Here is a 16,471-nt window from a genome sequence, read left to right as displayed (position 1 = left end):
TTATTTCACAACGATCAACATTTTTCATTACAAAAATCAACACGTTACACAATAATATCAACATGCTTACACGATACTATTGTAATTTTTACAAAAGTTCATAAGAAATAAAATCGCATTGCTGTTCAATGTAAAAATGACGCAAGGTGCAAGTTCAAAAATAAATAACCCAAAAATATGCGAGCACGAAAGATTGAATATTTCTACATAAATACGCAATAAAGATCGAATCGTTTTTACATAAAAACGCGAGTTGCATATTAATTTTCATTTATAATGGTTAGCTTTTATTGGTCTTTGTCGAGCTGAAGGACTTCTACCTCGAGCATTGGCAGCAGCCTGCGCTTGGATTTGATATGACATTGGATGAATCTTAAATCCAAAAAGTCTAAAAAATGGAAATGACAAAAAATGAAGAGAAAAGGTGATGCTGATGAATTACATATATATAAAAATATTACTCATTAAAAAAAATTAATTGTGTACCTACCGTGGAACAAATTGATTTGGACTCCTCTTTGGTCGGTACTCAGGGTGCACCATGAAGAGCATGTGAGGAAATCCTGTTCCAAAGTATGCACCATCTGTATGATGATGACGAGATGACTTAGGATTATAAACGTCCATACATTTAGGGCAATATAATTTTACCATAGCCTCACCAGGTACATCTGATAAACCTAAAATACGTATTAAAAAAACTTCTTTCAAATATATTTTTTAAAAAACATAACATATGAAGGATGCAAGGGGAAAAGCAGTGATGTCTCGTTTTTTAATCTTGAAAAACAAATAAAGTTTGAAGACTTATATTACATGCTATGCCCACTTCACTATATTTATAGTAAGTTTGTAAACTAGTATGGATTACTACATGATATATTAACGTGAAATTTTTTGATTTAGAAACCAAAATAACATTCAATGTTGCATACAATACATTCAAAATGCATGACTGTCATGTTGAATATTTAATTTAAACAATAACCACTATCAGGAAAGCATCTTCCCCCGCCCGTCAGATTCGTATCACATACCACCGATAAGTTGCTGAATAAGCATTTCCGTAATATTATGTTAAAATAAAAATAAAAAAACTTAAAATTTATTCAATTTGTTTGGCTAATCCTAACTTTCTAACACTCTAACCTCTTATGTAAGGAAATCAATTTGAGTGAATTTTTTTTCAAAAATACATTTCTAAAATAAATATTTTTTTATACATAACTTTTATATGGTATTATGTTTAGAAAAATATAGTTATAAATAATATGAAAAAACAATATTAACTATGAATGTGATACCTATTCCAATTGAATTTGTAACATAGTAGGGAATTTTTATTAGAAAATAATTTCACGAATAGGACACAATAAGACAGTCACGAATAAGACATTTGGCTAAAAATGATTCAAAATGTTCAGAAAAATTTAGTTCTTTGTATACTGGAATTGTGAATTGTAATAAATGAGTCAGCTTAAAGAATGTATCATAAAGTTTTTAATAATGAAAAAACAGATTTCCCAACCAAATTAAATCTTGACTCAGTATACCAATTAACAGAATTTCTCAGCATACAGATTTAACTTAGCAAAAGACTCCCACACCAAGTGACTGTAGCAGATATTAACAGCATGCTGGCAAACGCAAAATAGATGATTTTCAATTGGTTTTTAACAGTTTCTAAAGAAATATGACTCATATGACCATTATAGATAAGCAAAATAGGTTTCATAGTGTCTTATAATCACAAAACAATATGGTCAAAGTATTCAGTAAAAAACCCTGCTTCCATCCAACCATTTTAATTTACCCAAATAAGAAACCCATTTGACCACCAGTCATCCACTTATTAGATAAATTCTTTCAGCAAATAAAATAAATCGAGGAAAATTTCTTCCTGCAGCTGGTGTTTTTGCTAGTTATAGAGTTTTTACTCCCTCATTTACATATAATTTTTTTATTTCTTGGGTTAGTGCTTAACCTAATTCTCTTGGGTTTAGTGCTTAAATTCTTTGGGTTAGTGCTTAACCTACGTTCACAGTTTAATATCTGAGCAGGTCTATTCATTATGTACTTTTCAATCGTAGCACTAAGTAAAGAAAAAACCAAGCATCAATTACAGTTTTGTTACAAGTTTTTTTTTTAATTTCAAAAGCTCTGGAGTCTTTACCTATAATTTTTTTTGCCAACAATTCATAAAAATATGAAATCACTGATTACCAGCAAATCTTTTTTGAAATCCATTTTTTTCTATACACATTTGAACGAGTTTCATAAATTGCTTTTTTTCAATCCAAATCTAAAATCGCATTATGCAGATCAAAGAAAAACAAGATCCTTATTCCACAGACAAGTTAGTTGCCTCCCTTTACTAATTTTTAAGCATTTTATGGCTAAAAAATGTCTAACAACTGTACTACTTGGAACATCATATCTTTTTGATGAAACATGCAAAAAACATTTCTTTATTCTTAATTTTAAATAATCTGCGACAAAACAGATGCATATATTTTTCTTTGAGATTCTATTTTTTTAATGTAAATTCTTGGCTTTATTTTAGTATATTAAATTTTTAAAATAAATTAAAAAAAAATTATTAAAACAAATATCTATTTTAAAAGTAAACAATTTAAGTGTATATATTTGATGTATTTATAGTTTTACAAAAGGTATTTAATGAAAAAAAACATAACAGACTAGTTCAATTAACCCTCATTAGTACGAAAAATGGGGGAGGGGGCTAAATTGAACTAAGTTGTCTAATTTGCATTATGTATTTTGTTTGAATGACTAATTAGTAATTAATATATAACAATAAAATGAATAATTAATGAAACACTTATAATGCTTGCAATCACACAGAAAACCCATCCCATGCAATGATAATTAATTTCTCTCTCATACTTTCATTTTTTTTTTGGGAATTGATAAAATAAATATAAAAATAAATATAAAATAAATATTGACTGAAACGCAAATAGTCATAAAGATTGAATATCTCCAGTTTACCTTTTGATCAATTTGAACATCTCTTGTTTACCATATATATATATATATATATATATATATATATATATATATATATATATATATATATATATATATATATATATATATATATATATATATATATATATATATATAATATATATGGTATATATGGTATATATATATGGTATATATATATATGGTATATATATATGGTATATATATATATATATATATATATATATATATATATATATATATATATATATATATATATATATATATATATATATATATGGTATATATATATATATATATATATATATATATATATATATATATATATATATATATATATATATATATACATACACACACATATACATATATACACACACAAATACATATATACACAATAATTGAATCAGTTTTTTTAAAAAAGGTAAATTTGCTCAAAACTTCTTAAGGAAATTCGCCCTTTTAAAAAACACTGATTCAATTATTATAATAACTCTTTTGGTTCCTTACCTAGCTTAAATCAAACAGTATTAAAAATATTTTTTAACTGTTTTAAAGGAACACCAAATATAAAATACCCATTAGCTGCTTTTTTTTGATTATTTCTTTATTTATTTTTAATAAAACTATTATTATTAATTATTTTGATTAAAGCTAGCTAGTATTTTATCATTAAAACAATTAATAACAATAAGTTCAACTTAATAATAACTCATAACTAAAACAAATGAATTTAAAAAAAAAGTTGAGATACCTCTCTATTAAGACTGAAAGCAAGTATATTTTCAAGTTACTGAATCAAACTTGATCATTAGAATAACATAAATAACGAAATAAAAATAAAATCATACCAATTGGCATAACTGGTTGATTTTCACAGTATACTCTTGGACAATGACCAAAATCACGATTTTGCCATTTATCTAGCTATTAAAAAAGATTAAGTAATTTCTTTATTGACAACTTCTTTATATATTAACTAATTTCTTTAATGACAACTTCTTTATAAAAAACAAACATGTTGTTATTAAACTTACCATTTGAGCAATGCCACGATTGGTTAATATGTATCTGGCATGAATCAGGCCGTAAAGCATTTCAGCTGCTTGTTCAATTAGGTCACTTTTTGTCTGATCTTCAAATTCATCATCTAAAAATAAAAACTTAATAATTAGTAATGATAAAAAAAAAAAAGATGAATTGATATAAACTTTTTATTATGCTGTAACATTCTATAATTCAGTAAAGACATTTTTTCAATAAAAAAAGAATTTTCAAATAAAAATAATTTCAATCCTAGTAGCAGTTAGACCTCTTAGAAATATTAGTAACAAACTGCCTCTCTCATCTTTCATGATTAGGGAGAGGCAGAGTTGGTAGTGGTGTAGGAAAATGGAGGAGGGGGAAAAAATTATTTAGTAACAGTGTCTCCCATGTTTCATGTTTAGGTAGTCAGATGGTGGTGGGACCATAATAATAATTGTTTAAAACTAACATAGTTACAATAAAACTAGCAAATAATAATATATAAAATCTAGAGATTTTTTATTTTTTCTATTGCATTCGCTTTCCAATGCTGAGGGGGGCCACTACAGTGAAGAAGACTATTATTATTTTATTTTAGTTATAACCCTCCCTTAATCCTTCAACACCAAAATGCAAGCTTTGATGGATAAAACCAATGTACAGAGAAACTAGTTATGCATCCTACTATCAGGGATTTAGTGAGGATCAAACTCAAAACTTATCACTTACAAAGGGAGTGCTCGACCAATACACAACCACCATATTATATGTATACATGTATAGCCATATATTATAGTATACATTTAATATATAATGATTATATGGGTATTGTGGTTCATCCTCCTCTAGCTAATTGCCATATAGTGGCCACATACCCTGATTTTTACATATCATTATCTACATTATATAGATAGGTTAAATTTGAAATTTAAGACTTCCAAGAGCAACGGTTTAGAAAATATAGCTTTAGAAACACTGCGCAGTGGCCCCAGTTGATTTAAGAATTGTAAAAACAGACTATTTTAAAGCCTCGTAACTTTTTTCTATCTTTCAACAAGTGTCTCATTTTTTCTAGAAGTGTTTACCTGGTAGTTCTGCGTTAAAAATACTGGTTTTTCTTAACTTGTATCATATTAGAAAAAATTATAGCCTCCTCAACTTCGAAAAAAAATTGAAAAAAGCTAAAAAAGGCCAAAATGAAGTTAACTGTAGTATTTTTCTATTCATCAACAAGTCCTTACAGTTTAGTTTTCTGATTAGCTACTACTATCTGCAACAAATAGGCAAAAAATAAGCCGCTTGCTGCAGTTTAGAACTAAAATATATCTAAAAATGTATTGTCCATTTGCCCATTTTTCAGCCATTTTGAGATGCCACAAGAATCAACTATCTGAAAATGCAAACATTTTTTACTTGTTGCATTCACAAGAAAAATGGCAGCATTTTAAAATAACCCTACTTTTCAATTATTAAGGGTTGAACGTATCATTGGAAACCAGTGCCCCCCCCCCCCAACTTGCCTAATAGCATATTCAATAGATGTAACTGATTATAAGTTTTTTCTTGAGAAAGATATGGATAATCGCCCCCATGCTGATCTGGTTTTTAACTTGGGTAGGGGCACAAATAAAGGGGCAATAACTAATTAGAACCTAGTATTATTGTAAAATAGTGATACTTTAAACATAATTTACACAATTAAGGAGTGCTTTATCTCAAAGTCAAAGACCTTTGGTTTTTTACAAAATTAATGTTGAACAATTTTTCATAAGACTTTCATAAAATATCAAGTGGATATTTGTGATACATCAGGGGACTTAAAAAATATAATAACTTCTATAAAATCATAAACAACAAAAATCATAACTAAAATTTACGTGCACTTAGACAACAAAGTGCTATACCTGATGTTTTAACAACTTTCTAAAGCAACTAAAAACATGCTCTTTGGTGTCAAAATTTGATTTCCAATCGACCTTTGGAGGAGGGACAGGTTAATTATTACTCTTTTCACTGTACCACCTACTCTATCACATGCACTTTTTCTATGTACAGTGCCAAAAAAATGCCGATCTGCTTTTAGCACATAGTCTTTTTTATGAAAACAAAGGTTTTTCAAATCAAACCTATAATACATTAAGAAAAATTATATTCATGGAAAAATAAATTTGATAAAAAATTAATATCCTAATTATTCTATAGCAAATTTGAAAAACATCATTCCAATAGCTGAATATGGTTTGTTTAAAATTGGTCAAATCAGAATTTTTGGATGATTAAAAAATTAAGCTACCTATTTTTATACTGACTGCACCATCAGTGAAATAATCTTCTTATTTGTGTATATTCTTCTGCACCATCAGTGAAATAATCTTCTTATTTGTGTATATTCTTCTGCACCATCAGTGAAATAATCTTCTTATTTGTGTATATTCTTCTGCACCATCAGTGAAAGAATCTTCTTATTTGTGTATATTCTTCTGCACCATCAGTGAAATAATCTTCTTATTTGTGTATATTCTTCTGCACCATCAGTGAAAGAATCTTCTTATTTGTGTATATTCTTCTGCACCATCAGTGAAATAATCTTCTTATTTGTGTATATTCTTCTGCACCATCAGTGAAAGAATCTTCTTATTTGTGTATATTCTTCTGCACCATCAGTGAAATAATCTTCTTATTTGTGTATATTCTTCTGCACCATCAGTGAAAGAATCTTCTTATTTGTGTATATTCTTCTGCACCATCAGTGAAATAATCTTCTTATTTGTGTATATTCTTCTGCACCATCAGTGAAATAATCTTCTTATTTGTGTATATTCTTCTGCACCATCAGTGAAATAATCTTCTTATTTGTGTATATTCTTCTGCACCATCAGTGAAATAATCTTCTTATTTGTGTATATTCTTCTGCACCATCAGTGAAATAATCTTCTTATTTGTGTATATTCTTCTGCACCATCAGTGAAATAATCTTCTTATTTGTGTATATTCTTCTGCACCATCAGTGAAATAATCTTCTTATTTGTGTATATTCTTCTGCACCATCAGTGAAATAATCTTCTTATTTGTGTATATTCTTCTGCACCATCAGTGAAATAATCTTCTTATTTGTGTATATTCTTCTGCACCATCAGTGAAAGAATCTTCTTATTTGTGTATATTCTTCTGCACCATCAGTGAAATAATCTTCTTATTTGTGTATATTCTTCTGCACCATCAGTGAAAGAATCTTCTTATTTGTGTATATTCTTCTGCACCATCAGTGAAATAATCTTCTTATTTGTGTATATTCTTCTGCACCATCAGTGAAAGAATCTTCTTATTTGTGTATATTCTTCTGCACCATCAGTGAAATAATCTTCTTATTTGTGTATATTCTTCTGCACCATCAGTGAAATAATCTTCTTATTTGTGTATATTCTTCTGCACCATCAGTGAAATAATCTTCTTATTTGTGTATATTCTTCTGCACCATCAGTGAAATAATCTTCTTATTTGTGTATATTCTTCTGCACCATCAGTGAAATAATCTTCTTATTTGTGTATATTCTTCTGCACCATCAGTGAAAGAATCTTCTTATTTGTGTATATTCTTCTGCACCATCAGTGAAAGAATCTTCTTATTTGTGTATATTCTTCTGCACCATCAGTGAAATAATCTTCTTATTTGTGTATATTCTTCTGCACCATCAGTGAAATAATCTTCTTATTTGTGTATATTCTTCTGCACCATCAGTGAAATAATCTTCTTATTTGTGTATATTCTTCTGCACCATCAGTGAAATAATCTTCTTATTTGTGTATATTCTTCTGCACCATCAGTGAAATAATCTTCTTATTTGTGTATATTCTTCTGCACCATCAGTGAAAGAATCTTCTTATTTGTGTATATTCTTCTGCACCATCAGTGAAATAATCTTCTTATTTGTGTATATTCTTCTGCACCATCAGTGAAATAATCTTCTTATTTGTGTATATTCTTCTGCACCATCAGTGAAATAATCTTCTTATTTGTGTATATTCTTCTGCACCATCAGTGAAATAATCTTCTTATTTGTGTATATTCTTCTGCACCATCAGTGAAATAATCTTCTTATTTGTGTATATTCTTCTGCACCATCAGTGAAATAATCTTCTTATTTGTGTATATTCTTCTGCACCATCAGTGAAATAATCTTCTTATTTGTGTATATTCTTCTGCACCATCAGTGAAATAATCTTCTTATTTGTGTATATTCTTCTGCACCATCAGTGAAATAATCTTCTTATTTGTGTATATTCTTCTTTCAGAATATATACCATTTTTGAAACATAACTGAAGACTGCCTCAGTATTGTCTGATATAACGCAATAACATTTGCATTCTAGGGTTAGTTTTCCATTTAAAGATCTCATATATACAACAAATGGATTAAGAGTTGCCTTATTTTTATAAAAATAATATGCCTGAACTTGATCCTGTATGACAAATGAAAAATTTTCAGCATAATCCATTTGTATAATACATTCATTTGCTTTTAGGTTTTCTTTTAACTGCTTTAAAAAGTATGTCTGAGATTTGCTGACATAATGATGTTTTGTGAGTTCATATAAGTTATTTGCTAAATCTTCAAGAAACTATTGTTAACTATTGTTTCTAAGAATATCTATCAGTTTTCAATCATTGTTTATAAGTTTTTCCATTTGCTGAATTGCCAACCAGATCATTTAATTTTTTTCAATTCTTTCTTTTCCGGGACAACTTTTACTATTGTGAAACATACATGCTTTATTTTCTAATGAGCATATGGCTAAGGCAATCAGTTTTTTTAACTTTAATTCATTTTTGAATGCTTTTACCATTAGATTTGGATTTTGATGGTGGATACAAACACAGACAGTATGGATGACAGATTTTCCAGCAAGTAACCAGTGTTTTGGCCTTAAAAGAACAAATGATATTAATCCCACCTTAGCTATATCATTAGACTTTGATTTTTCTATCCATTTTTGGTATAGTTCTGAAAGATTGCATAATATGAGTTGCTTCTGAATGCGCTTTCTACCTTTAACTGTTTTTATGCTAATATAGTCCTTTGCACCTGGCAATAATCTGTTATTACTATCATCTTCATAAAAGTTGACAATGTGATTTATAACTTCGGAAGTCAATTTTTTTTTATTTCTTATGTCAGTTGATCTTTCACCAAGGATTCCTTAAGTGTCCCGCAAAGCTCTAGCTTGCTTTATCATATATTGTGTTGTTTTAAATTCATTTATTGGTTCCTGAATAGTTCAGGAATCAATAATTCATCTGTGTATATAAAGCTGGCAATTATTTCAAATATCCAAAAACACCAGATTGGTATCCAGTTAGTAACATTATTGCAACATTACATGAGCCTGAGCTCCAAAACACAAGAGAGTTTTACTCCTAACTAATAAGAAAAAAAAAGATCAAATAAATTATACTGTATTGTTTTGAATTAGGAACTAATTATAAATTAAAAAGTAAAAACCAAACCTAATAATTTAAGTGGTTTCTAACAAGTTTCGACTTTTTCCTTTATTAATCATTATTTATTTTTATTATAGAAATTAATATATTTTTTAAGCCCTCTGATGTATCATGACAATCCACTTGATATTTTATGAAAGTCTTATGAAAAATTGTTCAACATTAATTTTGTAAAAATTTTTGATGCCATTGAAAAATTGTTCAACATTAATTTTGTAAAAATTTTGTGTGTTGTGAATTGTGAAAAATTTTGTGTGTTGTGAATTGTGAAAAATTTTGTGTATTGTGTGTTGTGAAAAAATATTGTGAATGCAACAAGTAAAAAATGTTTGCATTTTCAGATAGTTGGATCTATAGTGGTCTTAATTGCTGTTAAGCTTAGATCAACACAAAGCGTTAGAAAACTGTTAGAAATAGTTCTAAACTGCAACAAGCCACTTATTTTTTGCCTGTTTGTTGCAGATAATAGTAGCTAATCAGAAAAATAAACTGTAAAGACTTGTTGATGAATAGAAAAATACTACAGTTAACTTCATTTTGGCCTTTTTTAACTTTTTTCAGATTTTTTTCGAAGTTGAGGAGGCTATAATTTTTTCTAATATGATACAAGTTAACAAAAACCATGAAAAAATGAGAGACTTGTTGAAAGATAGAAAAAAGTTATGAGGCTTTAAGGTAGTCTGTTTTTACAATTCTTAAATCGAGGGGGGCCACTGCGCAGTGTTAATAAAGCTATATTTTCTAAACTGTTGCACTTGGAAGTCTGAAAAATGATATAAAAAAATCAGGAAAATCAGAAATGGTGCCCCACAGGCTATTGGTTAAAATATAATGATTTGACCCAATAATGTGTTTGTATAAACACAATCATCATTGTTGACGACGTTTGTTTATACTTAATACTTTGATATAGTTTATATTTATTTATATTTATTATTTGAATTTTTTTTTTTAATATTTAATATTTAATTATAGTAAACATTATAGCACACATAATAAAAATAAACATAATACATATAGCAAATAGCATATAGATGTTGACTTAATAATGGCTTTCTAATAAATAATTCTGTTTTTTGCATCCGTATACATTCTATTCTCTAACATTCATGTTACATTCACATATATTCTGTTTTCTCACATTAACTCACATTTTAATAGATGAAGCATGCATAAAGTATACATTTTTGTTAATTTTTGCAGAGATTAAAAAAGACATAACTAAATTATGAATAATATATTCTTAAGTAAACTAGTAATGTAAATACTAATACTTAAAAATAGTAATACTTAAACTAGTAAAAACTTAAAAATAAACTTTTATAACATTTTTATAACTACATATTACTTATATTTATAATTATAAATATTGCATAATAACGAAGATTGAAAATATGTTTCTATTTTTAAAGCAATTATTTATATTTTTAATTTTTAATTATTTTTTTTCAAAGATTTATGTATTTCAGATTTATGCAGAAGTATATATTTAAATACCTTAACAACAACATATAGTATAAAATAATTTTTTTAAATAAAAAAAGAAAAACCTGGCTCAAGATCCAATATCATGTCAAGAGCTTGTCTGTAATGGGGCACTTGCTCGTTTAGACTTGTTAAATTGAACCTATCTTGAATGTAATCTTCATCAACCTTAAACACAAAGATATTAAAATAAATCACGTCATGCAAATGTAATAATTATTTTAAAGAAAATAGTGACAAAAAATAAATGCAATAAAACAATGAAAAAATGTTTATAAAAAAAATACCCTTTATAAAAAATCTATTAAAAAAATAGTTAAAAACAACATGAAAAATATAATCCAAAATAGCTATTGGCTTTATTTAGGCTAAGTCACCTTTGACAACTTTATTAACTTACTTTGGAACAAAAACAAACATTTTCAGCTTGTGACAAACAATTGGTCAACATTTTCTTTTTACAATTCAAATCTTTGTATAAAATGGTAGCAAGAAGCTCAAGCTTTAGATTTAAAAATATTAGATTTAAAGTCTTTTTTTTTCCTCTTTATAAAGTTTAGAAGTTTCTGAACATTTTTGAAGTTTCAGGACTACATATACCAGGTAAAAATAAAGAACAAACCCTAGAGTACTTTTAGAGAACTTCCCGCATACCATTACTGTTTAGGTAATTGGGTTTTAGGTTTATATTTATTTTAAATTTTTAAAAATTGTTTTTAATTCTAAGGCAAATTTAAAACCATCTGTTTTTAAAACTTTTATTATTTAAGGCTTAAAAAACAGATTGTATAGATCTTTAGAAAATTGATAAATACTCTAATCATATACAATAAAAATATATTAATAATTTTTAAATATTTTGTGTGGTTAATCTTAAATATATACATATATATATATATATATATATATATATATATATATATATATATATATATATATATATATATATATATATACATATATATATATACATATATATATATACATATATATATATATATATATATATATATATATATATATATATATATATATATATATATATACATACATATATATATACATATATATATATATATATATATATATATATATATAATATATATATATATATATATATATATATATATATATATACATATATATCTATCTCGCTGCTCTAAAGAGCTAGCATCTCTTGTGCCATCTACTAAAATTCATTCTCGTGTTACTCGTCATTCAATTAAGTCTCAATCTTTTACTGTTCCTAAGTGCTGTTATATGTATATATATATATATATATATATATATATATATATATATATATGTATATGTATATACATACATATATATATATATGTATATATATATATATATATATATATATACATATATATGTGCTGTTATATGTATATATATATATATATATATATATATATATATATATATATATATATATATATATATATGTATATGTATATGTATATGTATATGTATATACATACATACATATATATATATATATATATATATATATATATATATATATATATATATATATATATATATATGTATATGTATATACATACATACATATATATATATATATATATATATATATATATATATATATATATATATATATATATATATATATATATATATATATATATATATATATAACAACAACAGTAATTAAGTACAGGATTAGTAAAAAAAAGGTTTCATTTTCATCAGCTTTATGGTTTTAAGTAGATGTTTCAAACTTGTGATTTAATACCATTAAGTTTAAAAAAAATATATGAGTTATGTTTTAGGTAAAAATAAAAGAATTTGAATAAATTATGTGCTTTTAACATGCAATAATAAATAAACTTAGCAATGACATCGCAAATGGAGGAACCATTTTTTTAATGGTGAAAAGGTGAACAATAGATAAAAGAGCAAGAGAAAAACAAATAAAAACTGTTTAGAAGATTTGAAAAATAAAAAAAAATAAAGTGAAAACAGTGAAAATATTAAAGAATAAAAATTGAAGAAAAAAATTAAATAAACAGAAGAACTAAATGCAAAGTTAAAGAAATACAAACGTTTGTTAGAAATTCGAAAATAATTTTTTTTTATTATTATTAGTTATTAAAAGAAAACAAAAATAATATTTTTTAAGTTTTGTTAATTCATGTTGTTTGGATTGTTTATAATGTCATTTATTTTTGTGTTGTGTTTTTGCATTTTTTATATTGTCGTGTATTTTTATGTTTTGGTTATACTATTGTGTAATTTTGTGCATCGTTTATATTGACATGTTATAGTGTACATTTGTGTATCGTTTATGTTGACGTGTATTTTTTTTGTGGTCTTGTTGCTAATTATTTCCTATTTTTTGTCTCATCCTAATATTTAAAAATATCCTTTTGTTTTATTTTTAGTTTTCTATCATCCTTCTGATGGTCAAATGTTGTGTTATCTCATTTATTTGTTATTATCTCTTGTCAGTTTATTCAATTTTTCCCTTTTTTTGTGTTATTTGTCTTGCTTTTTTAAATATTATTGTTCTTCTTTTTATTTTGTTTCATTTTATTTTGGTCGCTATCTGTATTATTTTTTTTGCTTTATTTTTTTACTTTGTTAAGGTGTCACTCCAATGACTAGTTTTTAACTATACGAGTAACACCGATTCTAGTTTTGTAAAATTGTAAATAACTTTGTAATTTTTTCAATTTTATGGTTAAAAAAAATGGATAAATATAATAATTACTATTACAAAACTTAGATATTTTTAGCAGGACTTTTAAAAAGAAAATAATTTGAACAAAAATGGGATTTTCAAAGCAAAAAGGCAAAAAAAATAAGCGTTTTTATATTTTATTTTATACTCCGTAATGGTCATTTATTTTGTTCAAATAAAAAAAGCATTTTAATACTATGAAAGTAGTTGCATTAACGGTATTATGGTAAATGTTATATGAATATAGAAGTATTATTTAGTGAATCGTTAAACATCCTTTGATAAATATAAACAAATACTCGTTAAACGAAATTAATACAACTTTATTACTTCACAAAAAAATTCATTTCCACGAAGGCCACAAAACCAGGCTATCCATGATACTTCTTCTGAGCTACTCATAATGTAAGGAAAATTCTACGTAAAGTATATTTTTAATAACACTATATAATTGCTAAAAGGAGTTCTTTTTTATGTGGAATTGAAAGCAACTAAATTCACGATGTAAGATACAAGCAATATGATTGGTGCATATAGATTATGCTCATCTGAACGGTAAGGATAAATTCTTAAAAATTTGAATTCGCTGACATCGAGTAAAATAAAAACAAATACCGTTAGCAACTGTTTATATTAAATAAAACAAGTCTCATAACTGCATACGCTAGCAACTATATATTTTATACGTTTGAACTCATTGATTATTTATTGTGATTAATTGATGATGAAATTTCTTAAAATAATTTAACTGAATTTCTTAGTTAAGTAAATTTTGTAAAAAGTTGAACAAATTTTTAAGATTAAAAAAACGTTTAACCCCTACTAAATAATCTACTTAATAAGTACACACACTTAATGAGTAGATTTCACTCTTAAATATAAGCATCGTTTTTTTGTAAAAAAAATGTACTCATAAGCAACTTTTATAGAGAGCAGAAATTACATACATCAACTATCAAATAGCCTGACTCGCAAGAAAGTGCTCCTAGATTGACTAAGGGTTTGGTTAGGGTCAGCATCAGGGTAAGGCTTAGGCTTAGGGTCATTGATTATTTATTGTCATTAATTGATGATGAAATTTCTTAAAATAATATGAACAAATTTCTTAGTTAAGTAAATTTCACAGTAGCACAAATTTTTAAGATTAAAAAAAGGTTTTAACCCCTACTAAATAATCTACTTAATAAGTACACACACTTAATGAATAGATTTCACTCTTAAATTTAGCCATAAAAAAGCCTTTTAAAAAATTTCTCATTTGTATAACAGCAAAATAGTTATTTATATTTAAATTTTAATAGGAAAAACACAAGGTTCTTTAAGGGTTCTTACAAGTCTATTTCATGCTATAACAATATAATATGGGAAATAATTTACTTAAATTTTTTTTTTCTGACAATGGTCACTCTGTCTCCGTTTTCATATGAAAATTATATGTATGTATGTATGTATGTATGTATGTATGTATGTATGTATGTATGTATGTATGTATGTATGTATGTATGTATGTATGTATGTATGTATGTATGTATGTATGTATGTATGTATGTATGTATGTATGTATGTATGAATGTAGGTATGTATGTATGTATATATGTATGTATGTATATGTAATGAATAAATATTTTTAAATTTAAGATAAGAATTTAAAGATTGAATTTTTTTTTTTAGGAATGTATGTATATGTAATGAATATATATTTTTAAATTTAAGATAAGAATTTAAAGAATGATTTTTTTTTTTAGGAACTTTATCAAATAAATGTTGCTCTATTGAATAATATTTCAATAAAAAGTCGTAAATGGTGAGATTTTTTACTGTAATATATATATATATATATATATATATATATATATATATATATATATATATATATATATATATATATATATATATATATATGTATATATATATGTATATATATATATATATATATATATATATATATATATATATATATATATATATATATATATATATATACACACCTATAGTATCACTTATGGGGACAAATTTTACAAAAAAGAATATATACAGGGATATTAGCATTATCTGGGACATTTTTGTCTACCTGTTAATTTCTTGGTCCCTGTAAGCATCGTTTTTTTGTAAAAAAAATGTATTCATAAGCAACTCGCAAGAGAGTGCTGCTACATCAACTGAGGATTTTGTTAGGGTCAGCATCAGGGTAAGACTTAGGCTTAGGTTTGCGGCAATTTTTAAATATGGTTATATTGCTGTAGTTAATCGTTTTTGTAAATAGATAAAAATAAAAATGAAATATGATATATTATAAATAATTAAAAATAAGAAAAATAAATATAAAAAATATATTTTTAAAATAAAATAATGAATTTAAATATGCAAAAATAAAAATAGAAAAAAAATATATATATATAATAAAAATAGTATAAAATAAGTAAAAATAAAAACATAAAGGGAACAAAAAAAACATATACCAGAAATGCCTGCTAGGAGTATATATATATATATATATATATATATATATATATATATATATATATATATATATATATATATATATATATATATATATATATATATATATATATATATGTATACACATGTGTGTATAAATATACATGTGTATATATACATATGTGTATTTATATATATATATATATATATATATATATATATATATATATATATATATATATATATATATATATATATATATATATATATATACATACACACATCAGAGCTGGGGACTCAAGTTG

At 25.2% G+C, this 16,471-nt stretch overlaps 2 protein-coding genes across 3 annotated transcripts in view; one reads left to right on the top strand and one right to left on the bottom strand.

Annotated features, from left to right (window-relative positions):
* Positions 1–14,304, bottom strand: LOC100209200 (casein kinase II subunit beta). The gene is made up of 6 exons (XM_065790759.1): positions 14,058–14,304; positions 11,086–11,188; positions 4,047–4,159; positions 3,861–3,936; positions 491–680; positions 1–388 (listed from the first exon to the last, which is right to left on the bottom strand). The coding sequence occupies exons 1-6, from the start codon at positions 14,127–14,129 to the stop codon at positions 268–270; spliced, it is 675 nt and encodes a 224-aa protein (XP_065646831.1). The 5' UTR covers positions 14,130–14,304; the 3' UTR covers positions 1–267.
* Positions 14,305–14,486: 182 nt separating this feature from the next.
* Positions 14,487–16,471, top strand: part of LOC105849949 (dynein axonemal intermediate chain 7) — a 62,705-nt gene continuing 60,720 nt past the window's right edge. The window contains exons 1-2 of one of the 2 annotated variants that reach the window (XM_065790757.1): positions 14,487–14,750; positions 15,473–15,531. In XM_065790757.1, the coding sequence (XP_065646829.1) occupies positions 15,529–15,531 (3 nt within the window). In that variant the 5' untranslated portion in view covers positions 14,487–14,750; positions 15,473–15,528. The remainder of the gene's footprint in view (positions 14,751–15,472; positions 15,532–16,471) is intronic. The other variant, XM_065790758.1, reaches the window with a different exon arrangement.

Source organism: Hydra vulgaris, chromosome 02 (genome assembly GCF_038396675.1).
Source record: "Hydra vulgaris chromosome 02, alternate assembly HydraT2T_AEP".
Taxonomy (NCBI): Eukaryota; Metazoa; Cnidaria; class Hydrozoa; order Anthoathecata; family Hydridae; genus Hydra; species Hydra vulgaris.
Note: the sequence above shows the minus strand (reverse complement) of the source record. Positions and strands in the feature narration are given on the sequence as shown.

Bases quoted from the DNA above. Each gene is read 5' to 3' on its own strand.
- LOC100209200 (XM_065790759.1), bottom strand. From the start codon at position 14,129: ATGAGTAGCTCAGAAGAAGTATCATGGATAGCCTGGTTTTGTGGCCTT. The intron at 4,160-11,085 runs GTTTTTCTTTTT...TTTTATTTTTAG, and splicing joins GATATTGGATCTTGAGCCAG to ATGATGAATTTGAAGATCAG. The intron at 389-490 runs GTAGGTACACAA...TCCATTTTTTAG, and splicing joins CCAAATCAATTTGTTCCACG to ACTTTTTGGATTTAAGATTC.